The 23,694-nt window shown below is 46.3% G+C and overlaps 1 protein-coding gene across 4 annotated transcripts in view; it reads right to left on the bottom strand.

The window, feature by feature from the left end:
* Nucleotides 1–23,694, bottom strand: part of THADA (THADA armadillo repeat containing) — a 207,324-nt gene that overhangs the window by 120,266 nt on the left and 63,364 nt on the right. For 3 of the 4 annotated variants that reach the window (XM_042474414.1, XM_042474421.1, XM_042474430.1), the window contains 3 exons: nucleotides 17,471–17,584; nucleotides 16,069–16,191; nucleotides 12,334–12,425 (listed from right to left, as the gene is read on the bottom strand). In XM_042474414.1, coding sequence (XP_042330348.1) covers nucleotides 12,334–12,425; nucleotides 16,069–16,191; nucleotides 17,471–17,584 — 329 coding nt within the window. Of the gene's footprint in view, nucleotides 1–3,915; nucleotides 4,060–12,333; nucleotides 12,426–16,068; nucleotides 16,192–17,470; nucleotides 17,585–23,694 lie in introns of those variants that run through there. The other variant, XM_042474438.1, reaches the window with a different exon arrangement.

Genomic DNA, 23,694 nt, shown 5'->3' with positions numbered 1-23,694 from the left:
GAAAAGAAGGGAGTGGAATTTATTTGATCATGAACATGTTTTTCATCATTTGTTTTCAATCTATGTACAAAGGTTTGCCTAAAGGAAAGTGAAGATAATTAGCTCAAGCTATCCTACACCTATAACAAGGGCAAAGCATACTCAGTTTAAACAAACAAATGATCAAACAACAACATATAGTTTTAAATTGGTTGGGAAGACACTTCTTTCATTACACTTTATATCCATATGAAATGTATCATTGCTGAACTATATTATTGCAGAACTTATCATATATACCCCTCTATAAGTTGAGAAATTTATGCCCAAAAATTGACCCCAAAATTCTGGGTCAACTTATATATGGGTCAATATCGTAATGTCAATGATGTTAGCTCATCCAGTGGCAAACACACACACATACACCTTCCTCCCCACTTTCCCTTCATGCCTGGGAATGGGCTGCTGGAAGCAAAGAGAATGAAGGGCAAGTTTTATTTCTATGGGAGCAACAGTTGATCCAGTCACAAACGAACACACACCTTCTTCCCCACCTTCCCTAGTCCAGCATGCATGTACACACACACACTCTTTCTCTCCCTCCCTGCCTTAGCTCCTTTTACATTTGGCTCTCCCCCAACTGACTCTTCATCCCCGCCTCTTCCTCATCCTCTGTGAGAAGACAAGCCAGCCACTGCAGACAACTGTGGATGGGCCACGGTAAAGAGCTTCCATTCCGGGGACAGTCTACTGTAAAAGTAGGTTTCTTGGCGGGGTTAAGGGGCAGAGGGCGCCTGTGACTGTTTAATAATAATAATAATAATAATAAATTTTATTTATATCCCGCCCTTCCATAGATATGATCAGGGCGGCGTACAAAATATAAAAGCAATAACAATACAACATTAAAATCCAATAATCAGTTAAAAACATTACTACAGAACAGGAACAGGAAAACAATAAAATAGAAACCCCATTCCAAAGAAAAAATGGCTGCAACCAGGGCTCTCTGGTGCTTCCTCGCTGCGGCAGAGAAACAGCTTCTGTTCATTGCCGGGGAAACTCTCAAGAGCCACCATGGATCTGAGACGCCTCCAAATTTTACCCTTAACTAATCCATGGGTCATACCAAAATACATAACTTTGTCCCCAAAACTTTACTTACACGTGACATCAACTTATAGTCAAGTATATATGGTAGAAGTGTTATAAACTGACTGATCATGTGTTTGTGTTCCTACAGATTTTTTTTTTTTTTTTGCCAGGGGCTAGGTTGAGCCAGGGGCTAGGTTGACCTCCACCGTGAGGAAGACATTTTCCATTGCCGCCCCAGCCCTTTGGAACACGCTGCCCACAGAGCTCCGCTCGGCCACCTCCCTGGCCCAATTTAGAAAGGACCTAAAAACCTTTCTATTTCAGCTTGCATTCCCCGATTAAAGTCCAGTGGGCCTCCCTTCCTCTTCTGTGGCAAAGAGGACTGGCTAACGGGGGTTTTATTCTGTTTGTATGTAATTGTTTGTAACCCTGATGTATATGTTGTTTGATATTTTGCTGTCAACCGCCCTGATCTATGGAAGGGCGGTATAAAAATAAAAAATTTATTATTATTATTTATTATTATTTATGATCACTTGTTTCTTTCCAAACCATTTTGTAAAGATTCTAATAAATTTTAAGTCTTGCCTATGGAATCAAAGCTTTATTGGAATGATCTTCCAAGTAACAAGTACCTGAACAGAGCTTTCTCTGTCATTACACAGAGTGGAGGATCAAGTTTCCTATTCATTGCTTTGACACCTGCCCATGTGTCCTAATTTTTAAGAGTTATGCATGGCAGCCAACTAAGTATAAAGGTATGAGAGGTGCATCAATACAACATCTGTGGAAACAAAATTCACTTTTATGAAAAAGTTCCTACCTTCAGGCTTCCCCATTCTAAAATGTTGATTCATTTAAAAGGACCCAAAGAGTTACATAAAATGTGTTTGACTGTAATCCAAACACAAGAATGTATTGGAAACAAAGTATGCCTGGAGGAAAGCAAATTAAATATAGTTCCTGTAGGTACAAAATGATTATTCTGCAACAAAAACCATGCATCAAGAGAGACATCTAGTGGTTTTCTAAATTACAAAAGTGACTTAAATGCAGATTCAAAATACATGTGTATGAAAGTAAATTTCACTAATGAGAAATTCTTGAAATATCCAGGTAAAGGGCTACCTCCCAAAAGTCATCCTAAAAATTGCAATCACACAAGTACAAGCATGCTGCCTAAAGGGCTTACGTTATTATAGTGCAGTGATGGTGAATCTTTTTAGGTTTGCTTGCCAGGGGGCGTGGCTTGTGCCCCCTCAGGATGGTGCTGTGTGCTAGGGCAGGGCTTCTGGCCCAGGGGATGTGGCTTCCACCCTCCATGGGCGGAGCTTCCATCCTCTGGACAGGTCTTCTCCCCCACCTTTTTCCTGACCCTTAGCTGTCTCTCAAAAGACAGCTAGGGGTCAGCAAATGCCCATGAGGGGGCGGAGCCATGGGCACAGCCCCAGTCCTCTTCTTTCCGGACCTTTCTTCGCCCCAAAGGGCTCTCTGGAGCCCTTTGGGGGCGAGGAAAGGCAAAAGGGGAAGAGGAGGAATGGGCAGGCCCCCTCTCTTCCTCCCCACGGACCTTTCCCTGCCCTCCAAGTACCCCATTTGGGTCATTTGGAGGGCAGGAAGGGTAAGTGGGGAGGAAGGGAGCTGGGCAGGACCCCTGCCTCCCTCCCCATGGACCTTTCCCTGCTTCCAGCTGTGTCTCCAGAGACAGTTGGAGGCCAGCAAAGCTCCCTGAGGAGGAGCAAGTGGCATGCGCAGGTCGCTCCTCCTCTCCCCACCCTTTTCCCAATCTCTAGCTCTCATGAAGAGGCAGCTGGAGGCCGGGAAAAGGCTGCAAGGAGCCAGAGGCGCGCTCCTCTGCCTCCTTCTCTGGAGTGCCCTTTTCTGGCTTCCAGCTGTCTCTGAGAGACAGCTGGAGGCCAGGAAAAGGAAGGGAGGAGGAATGGGCACGCCCCTGCCTCTTCTGCCTTCTCCCTCACCCTGTGCCCGAGGAAATGGTGCAAAGTGCCACTTCCAGCACGTGTGGCATAGGTTCACCATCACTGTTACAGTTGCCTTCAACTAATTTCATACTTATGGCAACCCTAAGACAAACCTTATCAACCATCATTACTAGACTTTTACTTGTGATCGGATATGAGATTCCTATATTTCAAACAATTTGACCCTTGCGTTGCAACCATATAACTGAGAGATGGAAATCATGTGACCCTCCAGGTGTTCCTGGACTGCAATTCTCATCATACCTAGCCAAAACAGCCAATGGTAAGGAATACTGGGAGTACAGTCCAACAACATCTGGAGGGCCACACAATTGTCAATCCTCCTATAACGGGACATGACTTTTGATATTCATGTGTAAGAGGAATGAGCAGCTTTAGGAGTTTCTGGAGCCAAATTCCTGCCCTGGGAACTCTCTGAAGGCTATGCAGACTGCCCAAAATGTCCCATCTCCTGCTGTCTAATTCTGATCTTAAACAATGTAGGAGACTCTGTAATCTATTTAAAATATGAATAATCACTCATGAAGGATTTCAGAAAATTTTGCTAAAGAATTTTTTGCTAAAGAAAGGGGGAGTTGGGTGTTGCAAAATAACAGACACATGTAGAAGAGCCCCATTTTATCCACCCCTGCTATATAATTTTTCCCTTCCTAACAACATTCTGTACAGCAAAATGTATTGCCCACAATCCAATAAGGTCATTTGCTAGAATGCAGTTGGTGCACCACACCAAGGTAAGCATGCCAATATAGAGCAGTAGCAGTGTAGAAGGAGCAGGAGGAAAAAGATTCTGGGCACCGCAAAGGAGAGAGAAGGCCGATTTGTTACTCACAAAGAAGTGAAAACTCGCAGCTTTGAGCAGCTTCTTTATTCAATGCCTTGCTTCCAGGCAGTTCCTCAGACCAGAGTACAATGGGACAGATGATTTCCCAAGCCAACCTTTCCAGAATTCCCTGGCTCTGAAGACCCATCCAGAAGCTAAGTGCTGGAAAAATAAATTGTTCAACTTATTCCCTCTTTATCACAAACACTCCCTTACTGCTTCTGTGTATTCCTGAGGGATATAATTCAATAAGTTTCTTTTTGAAAGAAGCAAGAAGTAATTTTAGCCGTTTTCTTCCCACAATCAATCTTTAGGCAAACAATGCAGTTTTCAAAGAGTTTTCACAATCCAGGCTTTCTTCAAGAATATGTGTTTTACATTTGCTCATGTCTCAGTCCTTAGCCCTACTAGATCAGTGATTCTCAAATGGAGAAAGGGGTGCTTCCAGTTGTTCATGGGCTCCAATTCCCAGAAGCCCAGGCAACATGGCAAATTGTCAGTTGTACTAGGAAATGAAGTTCATGAAAACCAGGAGCTTTCTGTCCAGGACTGCGGCCAGCACACACAGACACACGCTGATAAGGAAGGCTCAGCAAGGCAATTAACTATGAAGCTGGGAAATAGTCCACAAACCTTGCAAGGAGTGAGAGAAAAACCAAGCCAAAAGCCAAGCCAAAGTCAGGATAAAGAGGTCACAATGGTCAGTCCAGTCCAGGGTCAGGTCAGCCAGAAGGTAGCAATAGTCCAGTCCAATCCAAAGTCAAGAGTCAAGATACAGGGAGCCAGTGCAGGCAGCAGTCACACCAAAGGATCATGCAATAAACTCTGGCACTGAGTTGGTGTCTCTCTGCTCATTAAGGCCTGTTACAGGCCCGTTACAAACGGGCCAGAAAGTATGCGCAGAGCATGTACTAGGGTTAGAAAGGGGCGGTGCTTCTGCACTCCCTAACCCTAGTGCGCGCTCTGTACGCACAAAATGGCAGCAGCCGGTCCACACGGCCGCCGCCATGACGACGTCATGACCACGCCGCCTCTATACGGGGCAGCGCGGACGTGACGTCCTCGCTCCGCGCCAGGGCGCTTAGTGCTCTTAGCGCAAAGCAGGAAGGAGCTCCGTTTCGGAGCTCCTTCCTGGTTTGGTCCACTGGGCGCAGCCCTCACACGGCTGTGCCCAGTGGACCAAAGGAGAAAGGGGCCAAGCGGCCCCTTTCTCCTCCTCCCTGCCGCCGCGGGGTGTCCTTGGGGCTTGAAGCCCCAAGGACACCCCTTTCCAGGCTGCGGGGAAGGGGCCTTTTGCCGCTTCCCCGCAGCCTGAAAAGCGGTGGATCGGGGCCTCAGCGGCTGCCTGCCACTCTGGACGCTGAGGCCCCGATACCCCGGGGAAAGGGGCGGGTACAGCCCGCCCCAAACGGGTGGTCTGTAACCCGCCCCAGACTGCCAAAATAAAGCTGCTTCAGGTCTCTTTGGAGGTATGCTACAGTGGTACCTCGGGATACGAAATACCCAGGTTACGAATTTTTCAGGATACGAAAAAATCCCATAGGGATTTATTGTTTCGGGTTACGAAAGTTTTTTCGGGTTACGAAAAAACTCCGGCGCTATTTTAAATGGAGCCGCGGCAGAGCCGCGGCTTTTTTCCCCATTAGCGCCTATGGGTTTTCGGCTTACGAAGGCTTTTCGGGTTACGAAAGCGGCCGCGGAACGAATTATTTTCGTAACCCGAGGCACCACTGTATTTAAATGATGCATGGGTCCTAAGAATCCGGAAGTTGCACCAAAGTCACACTCCATTCCTAAGCACTGGAGTGCAGCTTTGGTGCAGCTTCCGAATTCTTAGGATGCATGCATCATTTGATTGAAATTGAAATTTTGATTGATTGATTGAAATTTTTATTTATATACCGCCGTTCCTATGATCACGACGGTTTACAAAACAAAATGAAAATACGATACAGTACAGATTACAGATATAATACAATACAGATCACAGATTAAAAATCAAAATCCCGCCTTCCCTTACGATACAACTCCACTCTCCTACCACTATATCTCCCCTTGCCCCACACTACTCCAATGGGAGCCCCTCTTAACACAGCCGCACCTCCCTCTCCCTCACCAAGCCAATTACAAACCATGTCCAACAAACTTCTGACAATACTAGCTACACCCCTCTCCTCAATCTCCCTCCCTCCAGAAAGTCCACAATGGCGGCACCAGGCAATTGTCCTTGGCACTCCTCCCTGATGGTATAGGGGCGTGAGCGGAGAGCTCTGCAGGGGAGCCGGCGAGCCGGTTTAAAGAGGCCACTCCCACGGACCCTCCCCCTTGAGCAACGCCGCTCCAGCGGCAAAACAGAGTCCTCTGGGCCGCTCCTGCCCAGGTGGAAAATGGGCAGGCGGCGTCCTCTTCAGGGGAGCCGGCGAGCCGGCTTTATGGAGGCCGCTCTCACCGGCCCCTCCCCCTGGAGAAACGCCGCTCCGACGGCAAGGAAGAGTCTCTCTGGGCCGCTCCTGCCCAGGTGGAAAGCGGGTGGGCGGGCAGTTAGGGAGGGAGGAGCCTCTTTCTTCAGGCTAGCCCCTGATGGTACTGGGCCAGCCTTCTCTCTCCCTCAGAGGCCGAACGATGACAGTTAGGGAGGGAGGAGCCTAACTTTAAACAGCATACCTCCAAAGAGACCCGAAGCAGCTTTATTTTGGCAGTCTGTAACAGGCCTAAGTAAGAGAAACTCTTCCCCGTGCCACATGAGGCTGATTTGCTAATTGCTGCTCAGCAATTCTCTGGAATCTGCGCCTGCCAGCACTTTCAGCCCTGCGTTGTTTATAGGAGGGAACTTTCAAGCCTGGTTCCTCCCCAGAGGAATCCCACCAGCACTAGGACCTGGCTGAGCCTCCTCCTCTGGGGCTGGGAGATTAGGGCTGGATTCTGGCAGAGCAGGATTAGCACCTGGTGTAGCCTCAATTACCTCTTGCTCTGGAGGAGCCCCATCCTCCTCCTCATCCTCCGAGATTTGCTCTTGGCTGGCCATGACACTTTCTTGATCAAATAACTAGACAATTTGCTGATCACAAAACTAGACAACTATTTATCTCTATCTGCTCAGGTACTTTACTCCTGTTCACAATGCATTTAGGAAATATTTGGGCTGATCTTTTCAACTATTCAGCAATATTCATAGCCCAAATCAGTCCAGTTAATACTGTCAATTCTAAACTCAATACACTAAAATTCAACTTGGGGAGGGGGAGAGGTTTCCCTACATCACCATCACACCACTAAGAGGTCTTTTATAGGGAGACTCTGCAAAGATAGAATTCAAATTTGCTATGGATTTAAACCATTCACAGATATACCATTTTCCGGTGTATAAGACGACTGGGCGTATAAGACGCCCCCAACTTTTCCAGTTAAAATATAGAGTTTGTGATATACTCGCCGTATAAGGCTACCCCTCTTCCAACGCACACCAAATAAAAATTAAAAAAACATCAGATTTGATTTAAATATGGTAGTAATTTTAATTCAAATGGTTATGATATGCAGGTGCTTAGCAGGAAAACTGTCACTTAGCCAGCACTGAGCCAAGGCAGTCAAAGCAGTCTCAAAGTGCATTATTTCTGCAGTGTGTTTTGAACCATAGTCCAACACTCAAGCCACTGCACCAGCCTGATTTACCTGACAGGAATCCCGAGAGGATAAAATACTGTGGAACCATTGAGTCCCTGAAGCAAAAGGAATTGTGCGAAGTGTATCTTTGGGGTTTTTTAAATTATTTTTTTAATTAATATTATGTCCAGTTCTGAGCACCATAATTCAAAAAGGACATTGAGAAACTGGAGCTATGTGTCCAAAGGAGGGTGACTAAAATGGTGAAGGGTCTGGAAACCATGAATCCCTTTGAGGAACGACTTAGGGAGCTGGGTATGTTTAGCCTGGAGAAGAGAAGGTTAAGAGGTGATAGAATAGCCCTGTTTAAATACTTGAAAGGGTGTCACATTGAGGAGGGAGCAAGCTTGTTTTCTGCTGCTCCAGAGACTAGGACCCAGAACAATGGATGCAAGCTACAAAAAAAGAGATTCCACCTCAACATAAGGAGGAACTAAGGGACAGTAAGGGCTGTTGCACATTGGAACACACTCCCTCGAAGTGTAGTGGAGTCTCCTTCCTTGGAAGGCTTTAAAGCAGAGGCTGGATGGCCATCTGTTGGGGATGTTTTGATTGAGAGTTCCTGCATGGCAGAATGGGGTTGGATTGGATGGCCCTTGCGGTCTCTTCCAACTCTATGATTCTATAATTCTAATCCTTAAAAGACGTGTACTGAAGAACCCAAGAGGTTATCTTTTGCCCTATGCAGTGCTCCCCAGACTGTGCCCTTGAAGAGATGTTGGACCTCATCTCCCAGAAGCATCAGCCATGTTGGTCAATAGCCTGGGGTTCTGGGAGCTAAAGTCCAGAATCCCCTTAAAAAGCAGAGTTTGGGGAGCATTGTGGCCTATAGCAATGTTTCCCAAACTTTGGGCTCTAAATATTTTGGGCTTCCTCTCCCTGAATTCCAGACTGTTTGCTAGGTTAGCTGGGGCCTCTGGGAGCTGAAGTCCCAAGCCCTTGGAGGACCAAAGTTTGGGAAGCACTGCCTTAGAGCCTTAACCCCTTAAAAATTTTTAAATCCCCTTAAAAAGCAGAGTTTGCTCTTGAACAGCACAGTTTGGGGACCATTGATATATAATATTATAGTACCCCAAACTGTTCCCTTTAAGAGATTTTGGACTCCAGCTCCCAGAAGCCTCAGCCATGTTGCCAATAGCCTGGGCCTCTGGGAGCTGAAGTCCAAAAACCCTTAAAAGAGCCTCCACTCACCTCTCTCTCGCAATCCCGCTCTGAGAACATTCCCAGCAAACTCCCCCAGGAGCCCCGTTTGAAGGAGGACCTGAGGGAAACGGAGGAGACAAAGATATGCTGCGGAAAGGAAGAAGGGAGAGAGGGAGGGAGGGAAGGAAGGAGGGAGGTGCCCGGTAGGTCCACCGCCATTCTGAGCTGATACCCTGATATTTTTCAAGCAGTCAGCCCAGGCAGCCCCATTCTCTGCTGTACTATTTGCGGTGCGCTGCGCAAGGCTTCTTGAGAATTGTAGTCCAGCGCTTCACTTTTTGTGTGAAGAAGAGGCAGAGCGGGGATGGCGCCGCCGGCTTCTGCAATTTTGCCTGACTCTCGGCCAAAGGGAAAGGGGTGGGTTTTGTAGCATATTGTACTCTACTCTTGCATCAAGAAAATAAAAAACCCAAGATTATCTATCTGTATCTGGTGCATTAGACGACCCCTGACTTTTGAGAAGATTTTCCAGGGTTGAAAAGTCGCCTTATACGCCAGAAAATACGGTAACTAGCCATTACTATTTCTGGAGAAAATTATATAGAAAGTACGTAGAAAGTATAGCATGATTAATTGTAATTAAAATAGTAATTTTAAAATATTAATTATTTAAAAGGGTTAAAAAGCAGTTTCATATACCACTTTTTCACCAGAGTCTAGTTTTAATACTTTCAGATTTTTAGTCTGCCATATCAATCAATAAATCAATTCATAACCTGCCAATATCCTTCCTTCATACAGGGGGTCCTTGTAATCTGCTGGGGTTTGGTTCCAGGATTCCCTGTGGATATCAAAATCTGTGGCTGTTCAAGCCCCATTAAATACAATGGCATAGCAAAATGGTGTCCCTTATATAAAATAGAAAATTAATGTTTGCTATTTGGAATTAATACTTATTTTCAGTATTTTCAAACCTTGGATGCTTGAATCTGTGGATAAAAAATCCATGGATAAGGAAGGCTGACTGTACATATTAATGGGGAAAATCCATGTAGAACTATCACAGTGAATTATGAAGCAGTCACATGCAGTGATTCTCAATTATATAAACCATGCGTTCACCATATTTTGAGAAAGAAGAACATAGTTATTTTAAAATGGTAGAGGTTTTAGAAGACTGAAGATATTTAATAAGCTTCTTACTCTGCATTATTACTTTTCTTAACAAATATTAAATGTGCAAATAAAATGACACATAAAAATGTGTAAGATACAGTTAGATTCCAACTCCTTTATGTCATCACCATTACTCCTCCGTATGAGTCACACTAAGATATTAAGCTCAATCATATAAAATGTTCAGATTAAATTAATTTCCCTTCACAACTAGATGGCAATAAATGCACAGTTGTTCTATATGAGTCTCCTGGTTTGTCTAGCAGTAAGCACAGACCACAATCCATCACCAGTTTTTGGATTCCTGGCACAATTTATACCATCAGTGAGCACAACTGCTCCATTCTTCCCAATGTCTCATACAATACAACATAAATGCAGCAGTCATCCTCAAGTATATACAGTGCACACAAAAGAACAAATCAGCCCCTGTACGTGCATAACTTCATGATAACCTCTCATACCCATGTGGGAGATTTTGGAAATATGACGCCATTGCTGAAATACAACAGAACAAAAACAACTTGAAAAAGATGTATATATGGCAAGGCTTGTTGTTATGCTTCATTGCATCTGTTAATTCATGCAAAAGCTAACATTTATGAAACTAGGGGTGCAAGCCAGACCCATTGATTTGAATGGGAACGATTTTCAAGTAAATATGCTTTGTTGTTGTTGTTTTGTACCTTCAAGTCATTCTGACTTATTGTTACCCTAAGGAAATCCTGTCATGGCACCTTCTTGGCATGATTTGTTCAGAGGTTTGCTATTGCCTTCCCCTGAAGCTGAGACTTGCCCAAGGTCACTTTGTGGGTTCCATGGCCCAGTGAGGAATCAAACCCTGACCTCCAGAGTCTCAGTGTAACACTCAAACCACTTTGCCACACTGGCTCTCTAAACATTCTTTCCCCCCTGAAATTTGTGAGTATGTACAAATGCACTTCAAGATTTAGGTACATAGGTGTACATGGACATCTCAAAGCTGCAGCAAGCATAAATGTGTGAGATCCAACATTGAAAGAATATGAGAAAAGGAATAATAGTAGCTCAGTGGGCTGGCAAAAATTGAAAGGTTTACACTGTGAGTAGTTCCTTTCAGGAAAAATTACAAAACCTTGTAACACCAAGTGGTATGTCAAGTAATAATAATGTGACAGATTTGCTAGATTCACAGTATTCACAAAATTGGAAGGAAGGTTTGAGTGGAAGTTTAGTGTAGTCCAACTACCTGTTTAATGCACTCTCTGTAATGCAAAAAGAAGCTATAACATCTGGCAGATGGATACTCAGATACTCTCTGCTTAAATGTTATTGTTGTTAACTGCTTTTGAGCCAACCTCAACTCGTGATGCCCCATGAATAGGACATCTCCCCCCCCCAAAAAAAACTATCCTCAACCATTTTGCTCAGATCCTGCAGGCTCAGGGCCATAGCCTCCTTGATTGAGTCTGTCTATCTGTTATGAGGTCTTCCTCTTTTCCTGCTGCCCTCCACCTTACCTGCTTAAATAACTCTGATTAAATAACTCCACCTATCACACCCTGGGGCAGCCTGTTCTACTGCCAAGCAGTTTTCACCATAAGCATGTTTCTTCTAATGTTCAGTCAAAATTGCTTTCTTGGAAATTCCACCTGTTGGCTCTAGGCTTCCTTGTGGAACAACAAACTACAAATCAGCTTCATTTCTCTATAGCAGCCCTTCAGATATTGAAGGCTGCTATTTTCTGGCTCCTTAACCTTTTATTCTGAAGATTATGTGCAGTAAATATATTCTATAAATTATTCCTTGCAGCAGTTGGTCTATACACTCCTCATCAACTTGTAAAATAATGAAGCTAATGAAGGCCCACAGTAGCAGGTGGATCCTAGGTTGGGGTGGGTGGGGTTAATGAATTCTTACTTGGTATTCATTTAGATTTTAAAAGAGTTATTAAAAAAGAACCAATAAGGATATGGTTCAGAACCTTGGATAGCTCCTTTGCAATTCCCTCCCTATTGGTAGATACGGAAGCACTGTTGGACACCACTGTTGGACATGTGGACTTTAATCAATGAAATATGTCATTCAGTATTTCTCTGTGGTGAAACCTGTCCTCAGAATAGCATCATTTTGTATATATAGATATCAAGAGATTTATATCTCCTCCCCACATACAGACAGACACAGGTACATGTACTGTGCCCAGTTTTGAAATAAATCTCTGGAAAAGAAGAGACTCAGTCACACTCAACAGCTGGCTTTGAGATCCATTTAAAACCAAATTAAACACTTGCTGCTCACAGTAGTTATTCTTTACCACAGAGCTTAATTCTTGGCATCAGATCTGACTCAAGTGCAGAAATGCTTTTGTAACATTATGCTTCACATAAATCCATTAAAGTACACTATTTTTTCAAGGTTGCTCTTAGCCATTATATTTTACATGGGTACTCCTTGGCATAAAAGGGAACATACCTGTTTTTTTTCGAGTTCTCATCTTTTCCTCTTTTAACTCCAAATATTCTTGTAATGAGGGTACTAAAAAGAAGTGTAGATGAATTTCTTACCTAATATAACAAGCAACAGAAAAACGAGTTTTAAACAGTTTTAGTATTTTGGAGTATGTTTACAACCTGCATACGACATTCTTGTTAAATCAGTAACTTGGCAGACAATACAAAAATATTTCTATGTGAAAGAAAAGCATTCTGTGGGCTAGACAAAGTAACTGTTACATGGATTTGTAATTGATTGACTGGCCGAAGCCAAAGAGTGCTCAACAATGGCTCCTTTTCATCCTGGAAAGAAGTGACCAGTGGGGTCCCACAGGGCTCTGTCCTGGGCCCAGTGCTATTCAACATCTTTATCAATGACTTGGAGGACAAAATTGGGGGCATACTTATCAAATTTGCAAATTAGGGGGAATAGCTAATACCCTAGAGGACAGGATCAAGATTCAAAATGACCTGAACAGACTAGAAAACTGGGCCATAGCTAACAAAATGAAATTCAACACAGAGAAATGTAAGGTACTGTACTGCACTTAGGGCGGAAAAACAAAAAGCACAGATATAGGATGGAGGACACCTGGCTGAATGAAACTACGTGTGAAAGGGATCTAGGAGTCCAAGTAGACCACAAGTTGAACATGAGTCAACAGTGCAATGCGGCAGCTAACAAGGCCAATGCGATTTTAGGCTGCATCAACAGAAGTATAGTGTCTAGATGAAGGGAAGTCATAGTTCCACTATATTCTGCTCTGGTCAGGCCCCACCTGGAATACTGTGTCCAGTTCTGGGCACCACAATTCAAAAAGGACGTTGAGAAACTGGAGCGTGTCCAAAGGAGGGCGACTAAAATGGTGAAAGGTCTGGAAACCATGCCCTACGAGGAACGACTCAGGGAGCTGGGGATGTTTAGCCTGGAGAAGAGAAGATTAAGAGGTGATATGATAGCCCTGTTCAAATATTTGAAGGGATGTCATATTGAGGAGGGAGCAAGCTTGTTTTCTGCTGCTCCAATGGATGCAAACTGCAGGAAAAGAGATTCCACCTCAACATTAGGAGGAACTTCCTGACAGTAAGGGCTGTTCGACAGTGGAACAAACTCCCTCGGAGTGTAGTGGAGTCTCCTTCCTTGGAGGTCTTCAAGCAGAGGCTGGATGGCCATCTGTCGGGGATGCTTTGATTGTGATTTCCTGCATGGCAGGAGGTTGGACTGGATGGCCCTTGTGGTCTCTTCCAACTCTATGATTCTATGCAATTACCTTTAAAAATATCAGAATAGTCAGGAACACATACACAACCTATTGGCTGAAATCCAATGTTAAGCCCATCAAATCAGTGAGATTTGCATACATGTTGACTTATTCTACATCAATTGACTGAATGAGTCAACTCAATGTTATTTGCAGTTGAATTTAGGCCTTGGATAATAATCTACGAGGATATACAGAGAACTGTGATAATTTTTTTAGGGAAGTAGCTTCTAAGTTTCTAAGCTGCGAGTATGTTCCAGCAAAAACAAAAGGATCTTGTGGAACTTTAAAGACTAACAAGTTTTATTTGGTATAACAACCTCTTAGGGGCTTTTCAGAGGCAACATAAGGTGTGAGGGGCCCTATAACTTCTTTTAAAGAACAACTGCTGCTCCTGGAGTATTTCAGAAGTATTAGATACCAGGATTTAAATCTCTCTTCAGCCATAGAAACCCATTCGCACACACTCAGTCTCAGAGGAAGGAATAGATAAACCTCCTCTGAACAAAGCTTGCCAAGAAATCCCTGTGACAGGTTCACCTTGGGGTCATCATAAGAGGGAAATTACTTGATTACACACAACAACAAAGCTCCTTTAAAAGAAAAAAAGGTGGCAGGAACTCAGGGGACTATAAATTCAGCCCAGAAGCACCCGTGTTTTGAACTGTCCCTAAAAGGTCCTATATAAAGTAGATCTAAGGAAAGGACATGTTGAACAGCTACAGCTACAGCGCATGCTTCCGCTTGAATTAGAAAGAATTAGTATATGTTAGTGTGGTGTGTGTGTCTTCAATTTGCCTGTCAGTTTATGGCAAACCAATGAAATTCATGAGATTGCCATAAGCTAACAGGTATATAATAATAATATAATAAAATTTTATTTATATTGCCCTGCCTCTCCTTACGGATTGAGGCGGGGTTACAACCTGATAAAAACATAGAATACAATCATAAAATCCAACAATCAATTCAATAAATACATCAGTGGTTATTTACAGAGGATCATCATCACAGATAAGGGTAGCTTCTTAATCAGGTGCAGGGGGGTAGGCCCGCCGGAAGAGCTCTGTCTTGACTGCCTTCCAGCAGGCTGTTCCACAATTTAGGGGCAACGGCAGTAAAAGTTTTTTGGGAAGTCATATGCAACCTGGTAGTTTGTATTTCCAGTAAGTTTTTTCCTGAAGTTCTGAAAGTGCGAGGCGGATTGTGTAGGGAGAGGCGTTCCCGCAAGTAACTCGAGCCCAAGCCATGTAGGTAAATTGAAGGCAAACACTTAGAAGTATTCTTTCATTGCTTTCCTCTGAAATATAACCTACAGCACATGGTCTTGTCTGGAAGGAATTTATTTGCATTAGTTGCAACCATGAGGAATCTACTGGCTTAAGTCTATTCTATTTATTCCTTTCTCTTTCCATCCACTAAATTGGTTATATTTGTCTTTCTGTTTAAAAAACTGATGCTCTAAGAAAGGACAAAGGGGTGATGGAGCTGGTGCTAAAAAAAATTTATACCTATACCATGCAATGGACATTCCCTCTGTAAACAGGTGAGCTACTTTGTCTTGCTGGTTTTTTAACTTTAAGCTGAAAATATATCTGTCTCATAATGTTTTGATAACAATCTTCTTTCTATTTGGATCCATGCAAGTGAGTTATCAACTTTTATGAATTTAACCACTGGACCAATTGGAAAGTAACCTAATATGATTTAAAGGTGGTAAGGCTAGACCTCCTAGTGATGTATGGCCACATTTGATAGTACTTATGAATCTTATTCTTCCTCCCCCCCCTCCCCCCGCCCCCGGCTACAAATTTCTCTAAAACATTTTTCCACTTTGTCAATTTTGTCTTATGTATTGACAACAAAATAGTTTGAAGCAAGAATAAAAATTTAAGTAAAATGTAGCCTTTGTCAATGCTTATCAGGTACAATTTAACTGAACTAAACAGTTCCAATATCAACTTGAGGTATCTACCAAGCCTGAGAAAATAAGTTACTTAAAATACTTTTTCTTTTAGGCTAATACCAACAGAGACATGATTGACTAGATAGTAAAATGAAAATAATAAATACTTGTTTAATATTACAACTCAGTTATTTTTAACTAACTCATTGGAAACTACTGTTCATGTCAGTGGAAACTATAGCTCTGTTATTCTTTTAAATTCAACCTTCACTGTACAAAACTATGGAAAATTCAAGTAAAACTAAATAGAGTTAGTTGATGCAAGAGAATAGAAAGAGACAAATTTCAGTGGCTCTGCATATTTTATAGCATTTCCCTCATGCTAGCATACTGTCTACTTGGCATACTCAATATAACTCTATAAAAAGAATTCATAAAAAATTCAATCAGACCTTGTAGTGTTATTGAGAAACAATCGATGCCTTGGTTACTGTCATTAACATGCAGCTTTTCAAGTTAATATATTAAATGTTAAGGATTAACTTACTGCCCAGACAGAAGATGTAAAACCTAATACGGCTGCTCGCATTCCATCTGACACGTAAGGAATGATATTTTCTCCTAAGCGGGTATCCTTGAATAAAGCTCTCAAGATATTTAAAGCATGGACCTGCATGGGAAAAAAATCAGTGTAAACCACTTAGTTTTCAGAAATAATCTCAAACACATTAATAAAACTATGGCTGCATCTGCACTGCAAATTTAATAAAGTTTGACACTGTTTTAACTCCCATGGTTCAATGCTATGGAATTCTGGAATGTATAGTTTTGTGAAATATTTAGCCTTCTCTGTCAGAGAGTTCTGGTGCCACAATAAACTACTAATCTCAGAGTTCCACAGGATGGAGCCATGACATTTAAAAGGTGTCAAATTGCATTAATTCTACAGTATGGCAGCAGCCTATGAAAGGACACAAAACAATAGCCATAAAAACCATGCTGGCAATATCATGTTGCCTTTCATATTTTATGCAGACATCCCTAGATCTAGGCCATGTTAAAAAAAACTGATTTAAAAGTACCTATATCTCCTCACAATATAATCTTTTTTAAAATAAATATAAAATAAAATAAAATAAAATCACCAAATGGAAAGTAATAACAAAAAGGAATTTGTTGAAGAAAATATACTATATGCTGAATCCTCCAAGAGGCTGGCAATTTCAACTGCCATGTGGTCCTCACAGAAAATTTCACAAGAGACACCTTAATTAGGCAATAAAGAACAATACTGAACAAGAAATTTATATTTACCAGTAAATTCATATCATCTAATACAATCTTTCCAGTGGAAGAAATAATTCCTATAACTATGTGTAGTTGTTCTAACAGTATTTATTTTATACAAAATAATATACCCTCTGTGAATAACCAAGATTTACATATTATTTCTGGGAAATGTTCTGCATTACTTCACCAATAAAAGATTTATATGGAATAATTACCATTCAAACTGAAATAACTGCCTATTTAGATGAGCATTTTGTCTGGAAGCTGCACCAAAGCTGCACTCCAGTCCTTAGGACTGGAGTGTGGTTTCGGTGCAGCTTCTGGTCTCTTAGGACTCATGTATCATTTAAACAGCATATCTCCAAAGTGACTTGAAGCAGCTTTATTTTGTCCTGTCTGTATCAGGCCGAATACAACATTTCTGCACAGAGATTTATTTGCCACAAGTTTATTAATCATAACAACCCAAAGCAATCCACAGGTTGTTTGTGCATTATATGAACGTATACTAGCTTTGGCCTGGGTATGCTCCCATTCTCACTGGAAGGCCCTAAGAAATAGGTAGATTGTGCTCCTATCCTACATCCATAACATCCCAACAAACAAAACAGGGTATGTCTTCTACAGATATTAGTGTTTTGATGCAAGATAAATTTTACCTGAGGGATTGTGGTTGGCGGTGCATTTGAAGGTGAAGCTAAATGTATCAACTCTTGCATTGTTATTTTTAGCAAACCTGTTTTACTCTTCTTTGGTTCTGAGGCTAGCAAAGCCTGAAATTTATTAAAAATAAAATAGCATAAGGGTTAGTCATTAACAATTTCACGAAGAGATACAAGCATATCTGATCTCTGATTTGAGATTTCAACTACATACAAACATACTGAACACATCTACAAATCCAAATGGCAAGCATCAGATCTTACCCTCAAGATAAGAGACCTAAAAAGTGATATCAAATTAAGTCCAGGATCATGACTTCTGGAAAGGCAATTTTTTACCCAAATGAACAGCCAAAACACAAGAGAGGGGAATGCAAAATGACACACAGAAGCTAGTAATGAAATAAGCTGCAGAAATAAGGTCTTCAGTGGGAGAAGGAGAGGAAAGAAATGTTATTGGAGGGTATATTTTTATTCTTTTGATTCTCATTTTGTATGTCAACAGACTGGCAAAAAGGGGGAGGCTTCAAGCCACCCCCTTCAAAGATAGACTGGGGCTGCGGCAAACTTACGCCACAGCCCCAATCCGCCTTGAACCCAGCCTGAATAGGAACGGAAAAGATCTGATCCTATTTGAGCAGTGAAGGACAGGTTGCTTACCTGTAACGGTATTTCTTTGAGTGGTCATCTGCGAATACATACAAATGGGTTTCACTGCGCCTGCGCACTGCTGCTCGGAACCTACTGGAATCACTGGGCAGAGTTAACTCTGCAACATATTGAAACTTTTTGGCAGTAACTCCGTCCACCCGTTATAAGGCCCCTGCCTTCCCGCTCTTTCCCCCAGTTCCGCAATTTTTCCGCCAAGCAGGCGATGGAAAGAGCCAATGTGAGCAGGACACTGAGGGGACGGACGGGTGGGATTTGTATGTATTCGCAGATGACCACTCGAAGAAATACCGTCACAGGTAAGCAACCTGTCCTTCTTCTTCGTGGTCTCTGCGAATCATACAAATGGGTTTAGACTGACAAGCTAAGGTATGTGGCGGAGGGAGTGTCCTGACACCAAAGCTATGGTGAACCAAAGGTATATTTATTACAAATAAAACACCTTGAACCATAAAAGAGTCAGTCTTTTGTTCATGCACAGATCAAATAGCAATAACATTGCTAAACCTGAGGAGGGAACAGAGGTCATGCAAGACCGGTCCCATGGAACTTGTGCAAACCAACATTCAACAAATGTAAACAGTATCAACTGTACAAGTGTAGTAAACACAAAACATCAGTAGTGCAATCAATGCAACCCTGAAACTAACACAGCCCTCCCGAAAGCTGCGTCTCGGATGGCCCTGGTGTCCAACCTATAATGCTTAATAAAAGTCAGAGGTTGGGACCAGACAGCAGCCTTGCAGACATCCTCCAAAGGGATCCCCGACAGGAATGCAGAGGATGCTGCCATTGACCTTGTGGAATGGGACCGAACCCTGCCAGGGAGAGGCTTGCCTAACAGTTCATAGCAGAGGTGGATGGTACCAGCCACCCATTTGGAAAACCTCTGCGCAGACACAGGCAGCCCTTTCTTCGGTTCCGAGTAGCATTGGAAAAGTCTCTCGGACCGACTGGAGGCAGCAGTTCTGTCCAGGTAAAATGCCAGTGCTCTCCTGACATCAAGAGAGTGTAGGCGTCGCTCCTCATCCGACGTCGGGTTGGATGCGAGAGTGGGCAGCACAATGTCCTGGCACATGTGGAAAGCAGACACAACCTTCGGCAAAAAGGTGATGTCCGTACGGAGGACCACTTTGTCCTTGTGGAACCTCAGGAAGGGTTGGTCCCTCCGTAAGGCACAAAGTTCACCCGCACGGCGGGCAGAGGTGATGGCCACAAGAAAAGCGGTTTTCCAAGTCAATAGTCTCAAGTCCGCTGTGGCCATCGGTTCAAAAGGCTTGGATTGGAGGGCGGACAGTACCGACTCCAAGCTCCAAGCCGGCGTAGGTACCGACACAGGAGGATAAAGGTTGGCACAACCCTTCAGGAACCCCTTCACCAAGGGGTCCTTGAAGAAAGAAACCCTCCCCCCGAACTGGTATTTGGCACAAATGGCAGACAGGTAGCATTTGATGGATGTGAGGGACAGCCCTCCATCCAAAAGTGCCATCAAAAACTCCAGCACCACTGGAGTGGACACCTGTGCAGGAGACAAGCCCTTTTGGTCAAGGAAGAGGCAAAATCTCTTCCATTTCAGGGCGTAAGACCGCTGGGTGGAAGGTTTCCTCGCAGCCAGGATCACCGTCCTCACTGCCTCCGGTAGGGCAGTCAGGGCTGTATCCTCCAGGCTACCAGCGGCAGGCTCTCGATGTCGGGGTGGAGAATTCGTCCGTCCTGGATCAACAGCAGGTCCGGGCGAGGGTCGAGACGGAGGAAGCATCTCCTGGAGAGGTGGAGAAGGGATGCGAACCACAGCTGTCTCGGCCACCATGGGGTGATTAGGATCGCATGCGAGCGGTCCGTTGTCATCTTGGACACCACCCTGATGATGAGAGGGAATGGAGGGAAGGCGTAGAGAAGCTCCCCCGTCCAGAGGAAGGCGAATGCGTCTCCGAGGGATCCGTCCAATCGCTTCCTGGAGCAGAACTGGGGACAGTGGCTGTTCCACCTGGTCGCGAAGAGGTCGATCCGGGGGGTTCCCCACCGATCGAAGAGGTCGCTGACCGTCTCGGGATGGAGCCTCCACTCGTGGCACACCGAAGGGGATCTGCTGAGGCGATCTGCCAGCTCATTGTCCTCCCCGGGAAGGTGAATCGCCTGGAGAAGGATGCGCCTCTGGATGCACCAGTCCCAGATGCGGAGCGTGAGGTCGAGCAGGGTCCTGGATCTGGTACCACCCTGTTTGTTGATGTAGTACATCACGGTGGTGTTGTCCATCCTCAGGAGGACCACTCTCCCTGTGACAGCAAACTCGAACGCCCTCAATGCCTTTTCCACTGCGAGCATCTCCAAAGCGTTGATGTGGAGGAGCTTGTCTTGTGCGGACCACCTGTCCTTGACGACGAGGTCGAGCAGGTGGGCGCCCCATCCCTCCAGGGATGCATCTGTTGTCAGAGTCAATTGTGCCTGGGGCTGATGGAAAGGCATCCCGGTGCAGACGTTGGAGCTGTCTAGCCACCAACTGAGGGAAGCGGCCACCGGTCTCGGTACCGTGAGCCACTTTGAAGGAGGGTCCTCCAACGGAGAGAAGACGGAGAGGAACCAGGATTGGAGAAGTCGAAGACGAAGTCTTGCCCAAGGGGTGACGAATGTCGTCGATGCCATGTGGCCCAGGGCGACTTGGACGTCTCTGGCTCTCACCCTTCTGTGGGAGATGCACGGCCTGAGGGACGTTGTCAGGGCCTGAAACCGGTCCGGAGGGAGGAAGGCTAGGCAGTTTTCGGAGTCGAGGATGGCCCCGATGAACTTGACCTGTCTGGTTGGTGTGAAGTGGGACTTTTCCCTGTTGACGACCAGCCCGAGGGAGTCCAAGAGGTGCAAGGCGAATGAGACTGCCTCCTGCAGCTCGTCTTGGGATTCGGCTGCAAATAGCCAGTCGTCCAGGTAGGGAAAGACCATGAAGCCCTTTTGATGAAGGTATGCCACCACCGGTGCCATGCACTTTGTGAAGACTCGTGGAGCCGTGGCCAAGCCGAAAGGAAGCACGTTGTAGTGGTACGCGGTGGAGCCGACAGCGAAGGCGAGGAATCTCCGGTGGGACTATCGGATCCTGATGTGGAAGTAGGCGCGCACTTCGTCGAGAAGGGTGTCCGAGGGGGGAGTGGACATGACGGCTCCAGTTGGAGGGAGCTCTTGGAACTCGAGGGCATAACCCCTGCGGACGATGTTGAGAACCCACAAGTCCGATGTTATGGAGGCCCAGGTGTTAACAAAGGGCCTCAAAATGTCCAAAAAGAAGAGGGGTGAAGGAGAGATGAAGCGCGCTGCGTCCCTTCAGGCTCTCTTCTTCCCCTGGTCGGTGTCCTGCCGGCGGGACTTGCGGTACCGAGGCGGGAAGTTGCGACGGCCAGAGGAGGAGGAAGACTGCGAGGGGAAGCGGTGTCTCTGGGAGCCCTGTTGTTGGGGCTGCCGATCCCGGGAGAAGGTCCCCTGTGACTGACCTTGCGGCTGCCACGGGCGCTGACGCTTCCGGTACGGAGAGGCCGGTGCTGAGGACATGCCGTGCTTCTTCGCCGCCGCCTTCATCCTGAACTTGCGGTTCAGGCGGTCGTTGGTCTCGGCGTGGAAGAGCCCGGTCCCGTCGAGCGGCATGTCCTCGATGGCCGCCCTGACCGTGGGGTTGAGGTCGGAGGCCCTCAACCAGGCGTGGCGTCTGAGTGCCATGGATGCTGACATGGCCCTCCCTGAGCAGTCTGCCATATTTCTGGAAGTGGTGATGAGCCAACTTCCAATGGAATGGGCCTCGTCCCTGATCTCCACCAGCTGCCTCTGGATGTCATCTGGGACGTCCGGGACGAGGGGAGAGATCCGTTCCATGAGGGTCTGGATGTAGGCCCCCATGAAGGCGGTGTAATTGGCAGCCTTGACGCCAAGAGCCGATGCCGAGTAGGCCTTCTTGGCCAGTCCGTCCACCTTCTTCGCCTCCCGGTCGACGGGGGAGGTGGCCTGCTTCGGGACGAAGCTGTGTTGGGCTCCCTCTACGATGGCAGAGTTCGGCCTGGGGTGGTCGGCCAACCAAGGGCAACTCGCCGGGGCGACTCTGTAGAGCGACTCTACCTTGCGGGAGGGCGCCGACAGGGTGGCCGGAGAGTCCCAGGACCTCTTGACGATGGTCTGGAGCGAAGGAAGGAGAGGCAGGCAAGGCAGAGTAGGCACTCGTCCATGCACTCGACGCTCAACCGGGTCCTCGGCGTCGTCCTCCGCGGAAGCGAGCTCGATGTCGAGGGCCCTTGCCATCTTGACGACGTGCTCGGTGAAAGACCTGACGTCGTCCGACGGGGAAGACGGCTCTGGGTTGTGCATTCTCTGGGGAGATGCAGGGTCCGAGAGGACGTCCTCATCCGAGGGTGCCTCAGAGGGAAGCAGTGGCTCATCTTCGGAGTCCAGGTCGGAGGAGAGGGGGTCCGTCACTCTGACCTGGGATCTCGGTCGGGTTGGAGCGAAGTCGGCCGAAGACCGGGAGCGCCTGCGGGCTGAAGACGGCGACCTCTCACAGACCGACACAGTCGGGACCGATCTGGACGGGGTGGCCCGGTCTCCGGGATGGGGGTTCAGCTTGGTGAACTCCCTCAAAGCCCTGTCCTTCGAGACCGACACGTAGTACCGACGCAACTGCGTGTCGAAGAAGAGGTCAGGGACGTCCTGGCCATGTGGCTGGTCCTCCTCGTCGTCAGTTGGCAGGTTGGAGGGCGACCGGTGCTCTAGCGAGTGAGGGAGAGCGGCGTCATCCGTGCCGTGGACAAAGTCCATGGTGGGCAGAGGCAGCGGAGTGTCCGGTACCGGGGTCCCCCGGTCTACCGGTGTCGGCTCCGGGTCGCGGGGAGCTACCGAGACGGAAGCGCGAGCCTGTTTGGAAGGGGAGCGCTTCTTCTCCTTCGCCTTCGGAGGATCGGTGGCAGGTCGATCCTTGGGGAGCTTGGACCTTTTGGAGGCAGAGTCACGACCGGGTTTGTCGTGGTGCCTCTTCTTCCCAGGCCTGGGGAGCTCCTCCGCCGGGAAGAATGGATTGTCCGGGAGGTCGAGGAGGACAGCGGCCGCTGCCGACGACGAAGGCCTTGGGGACTTCGCCCCTTCCACAGGCCCAGCCAGCTCCTTCGGCTTCGGAGCATGGCGCGATGCCTTGGACGCCTTGGAGGATGAAGGCGAGGCAAGATGGACCTCCGGCTCGGTGGCCTTTCTCGGACGCGAGCCCTCCGACTTCCCCGCCTTGGAGGTCGGCTCGGTACCCTCAGTCCCCGACGACTTGTGGGGGCGCTTGGAGGGTTTGTCGGTGGCACTGGGTGGTTTGGAGCCACGGGCCACATCGGAGGTGGTGGAAGGGGTCCCGGCCGGGACACACACCACGCTGGGAACGGCGGCTCTCCCAGATCCCATGCTGGACACACTGGCCCGAGAGGATGAGGCGGCGGGCACCGGAGGCGGAACAGAAGATGACCGCGAGCCTCCCTCTTGCACCTTCCCCAGGGCGATCGCCGAAGTGAGCCGGGACTCGCGGTTTTTCCGGGCCTGGGAGG

Source organism: Sceloporus undulatus, chromosome 1, assembly GCF_019175285.1.
Source record: "Sceloporus undulatus isolate JIND9_A2432 ecotype Alabama chromosome 1, SceUnd_v1.1, whole genome shotgun sequence".
In the NCBI taxonomy this organism is placed as follows: domain Eukaryota; kingdom Metazoa; phylum Chordata; class Lepidosauria; order Squamata; family Phrynosomatidae; genus Sceloporus; species Sceloporus undulatus.
Note: the sequence above shows the minus strand (reverse complement) of the source record. Positions and strands in the feature narration are given on the sequence as shown.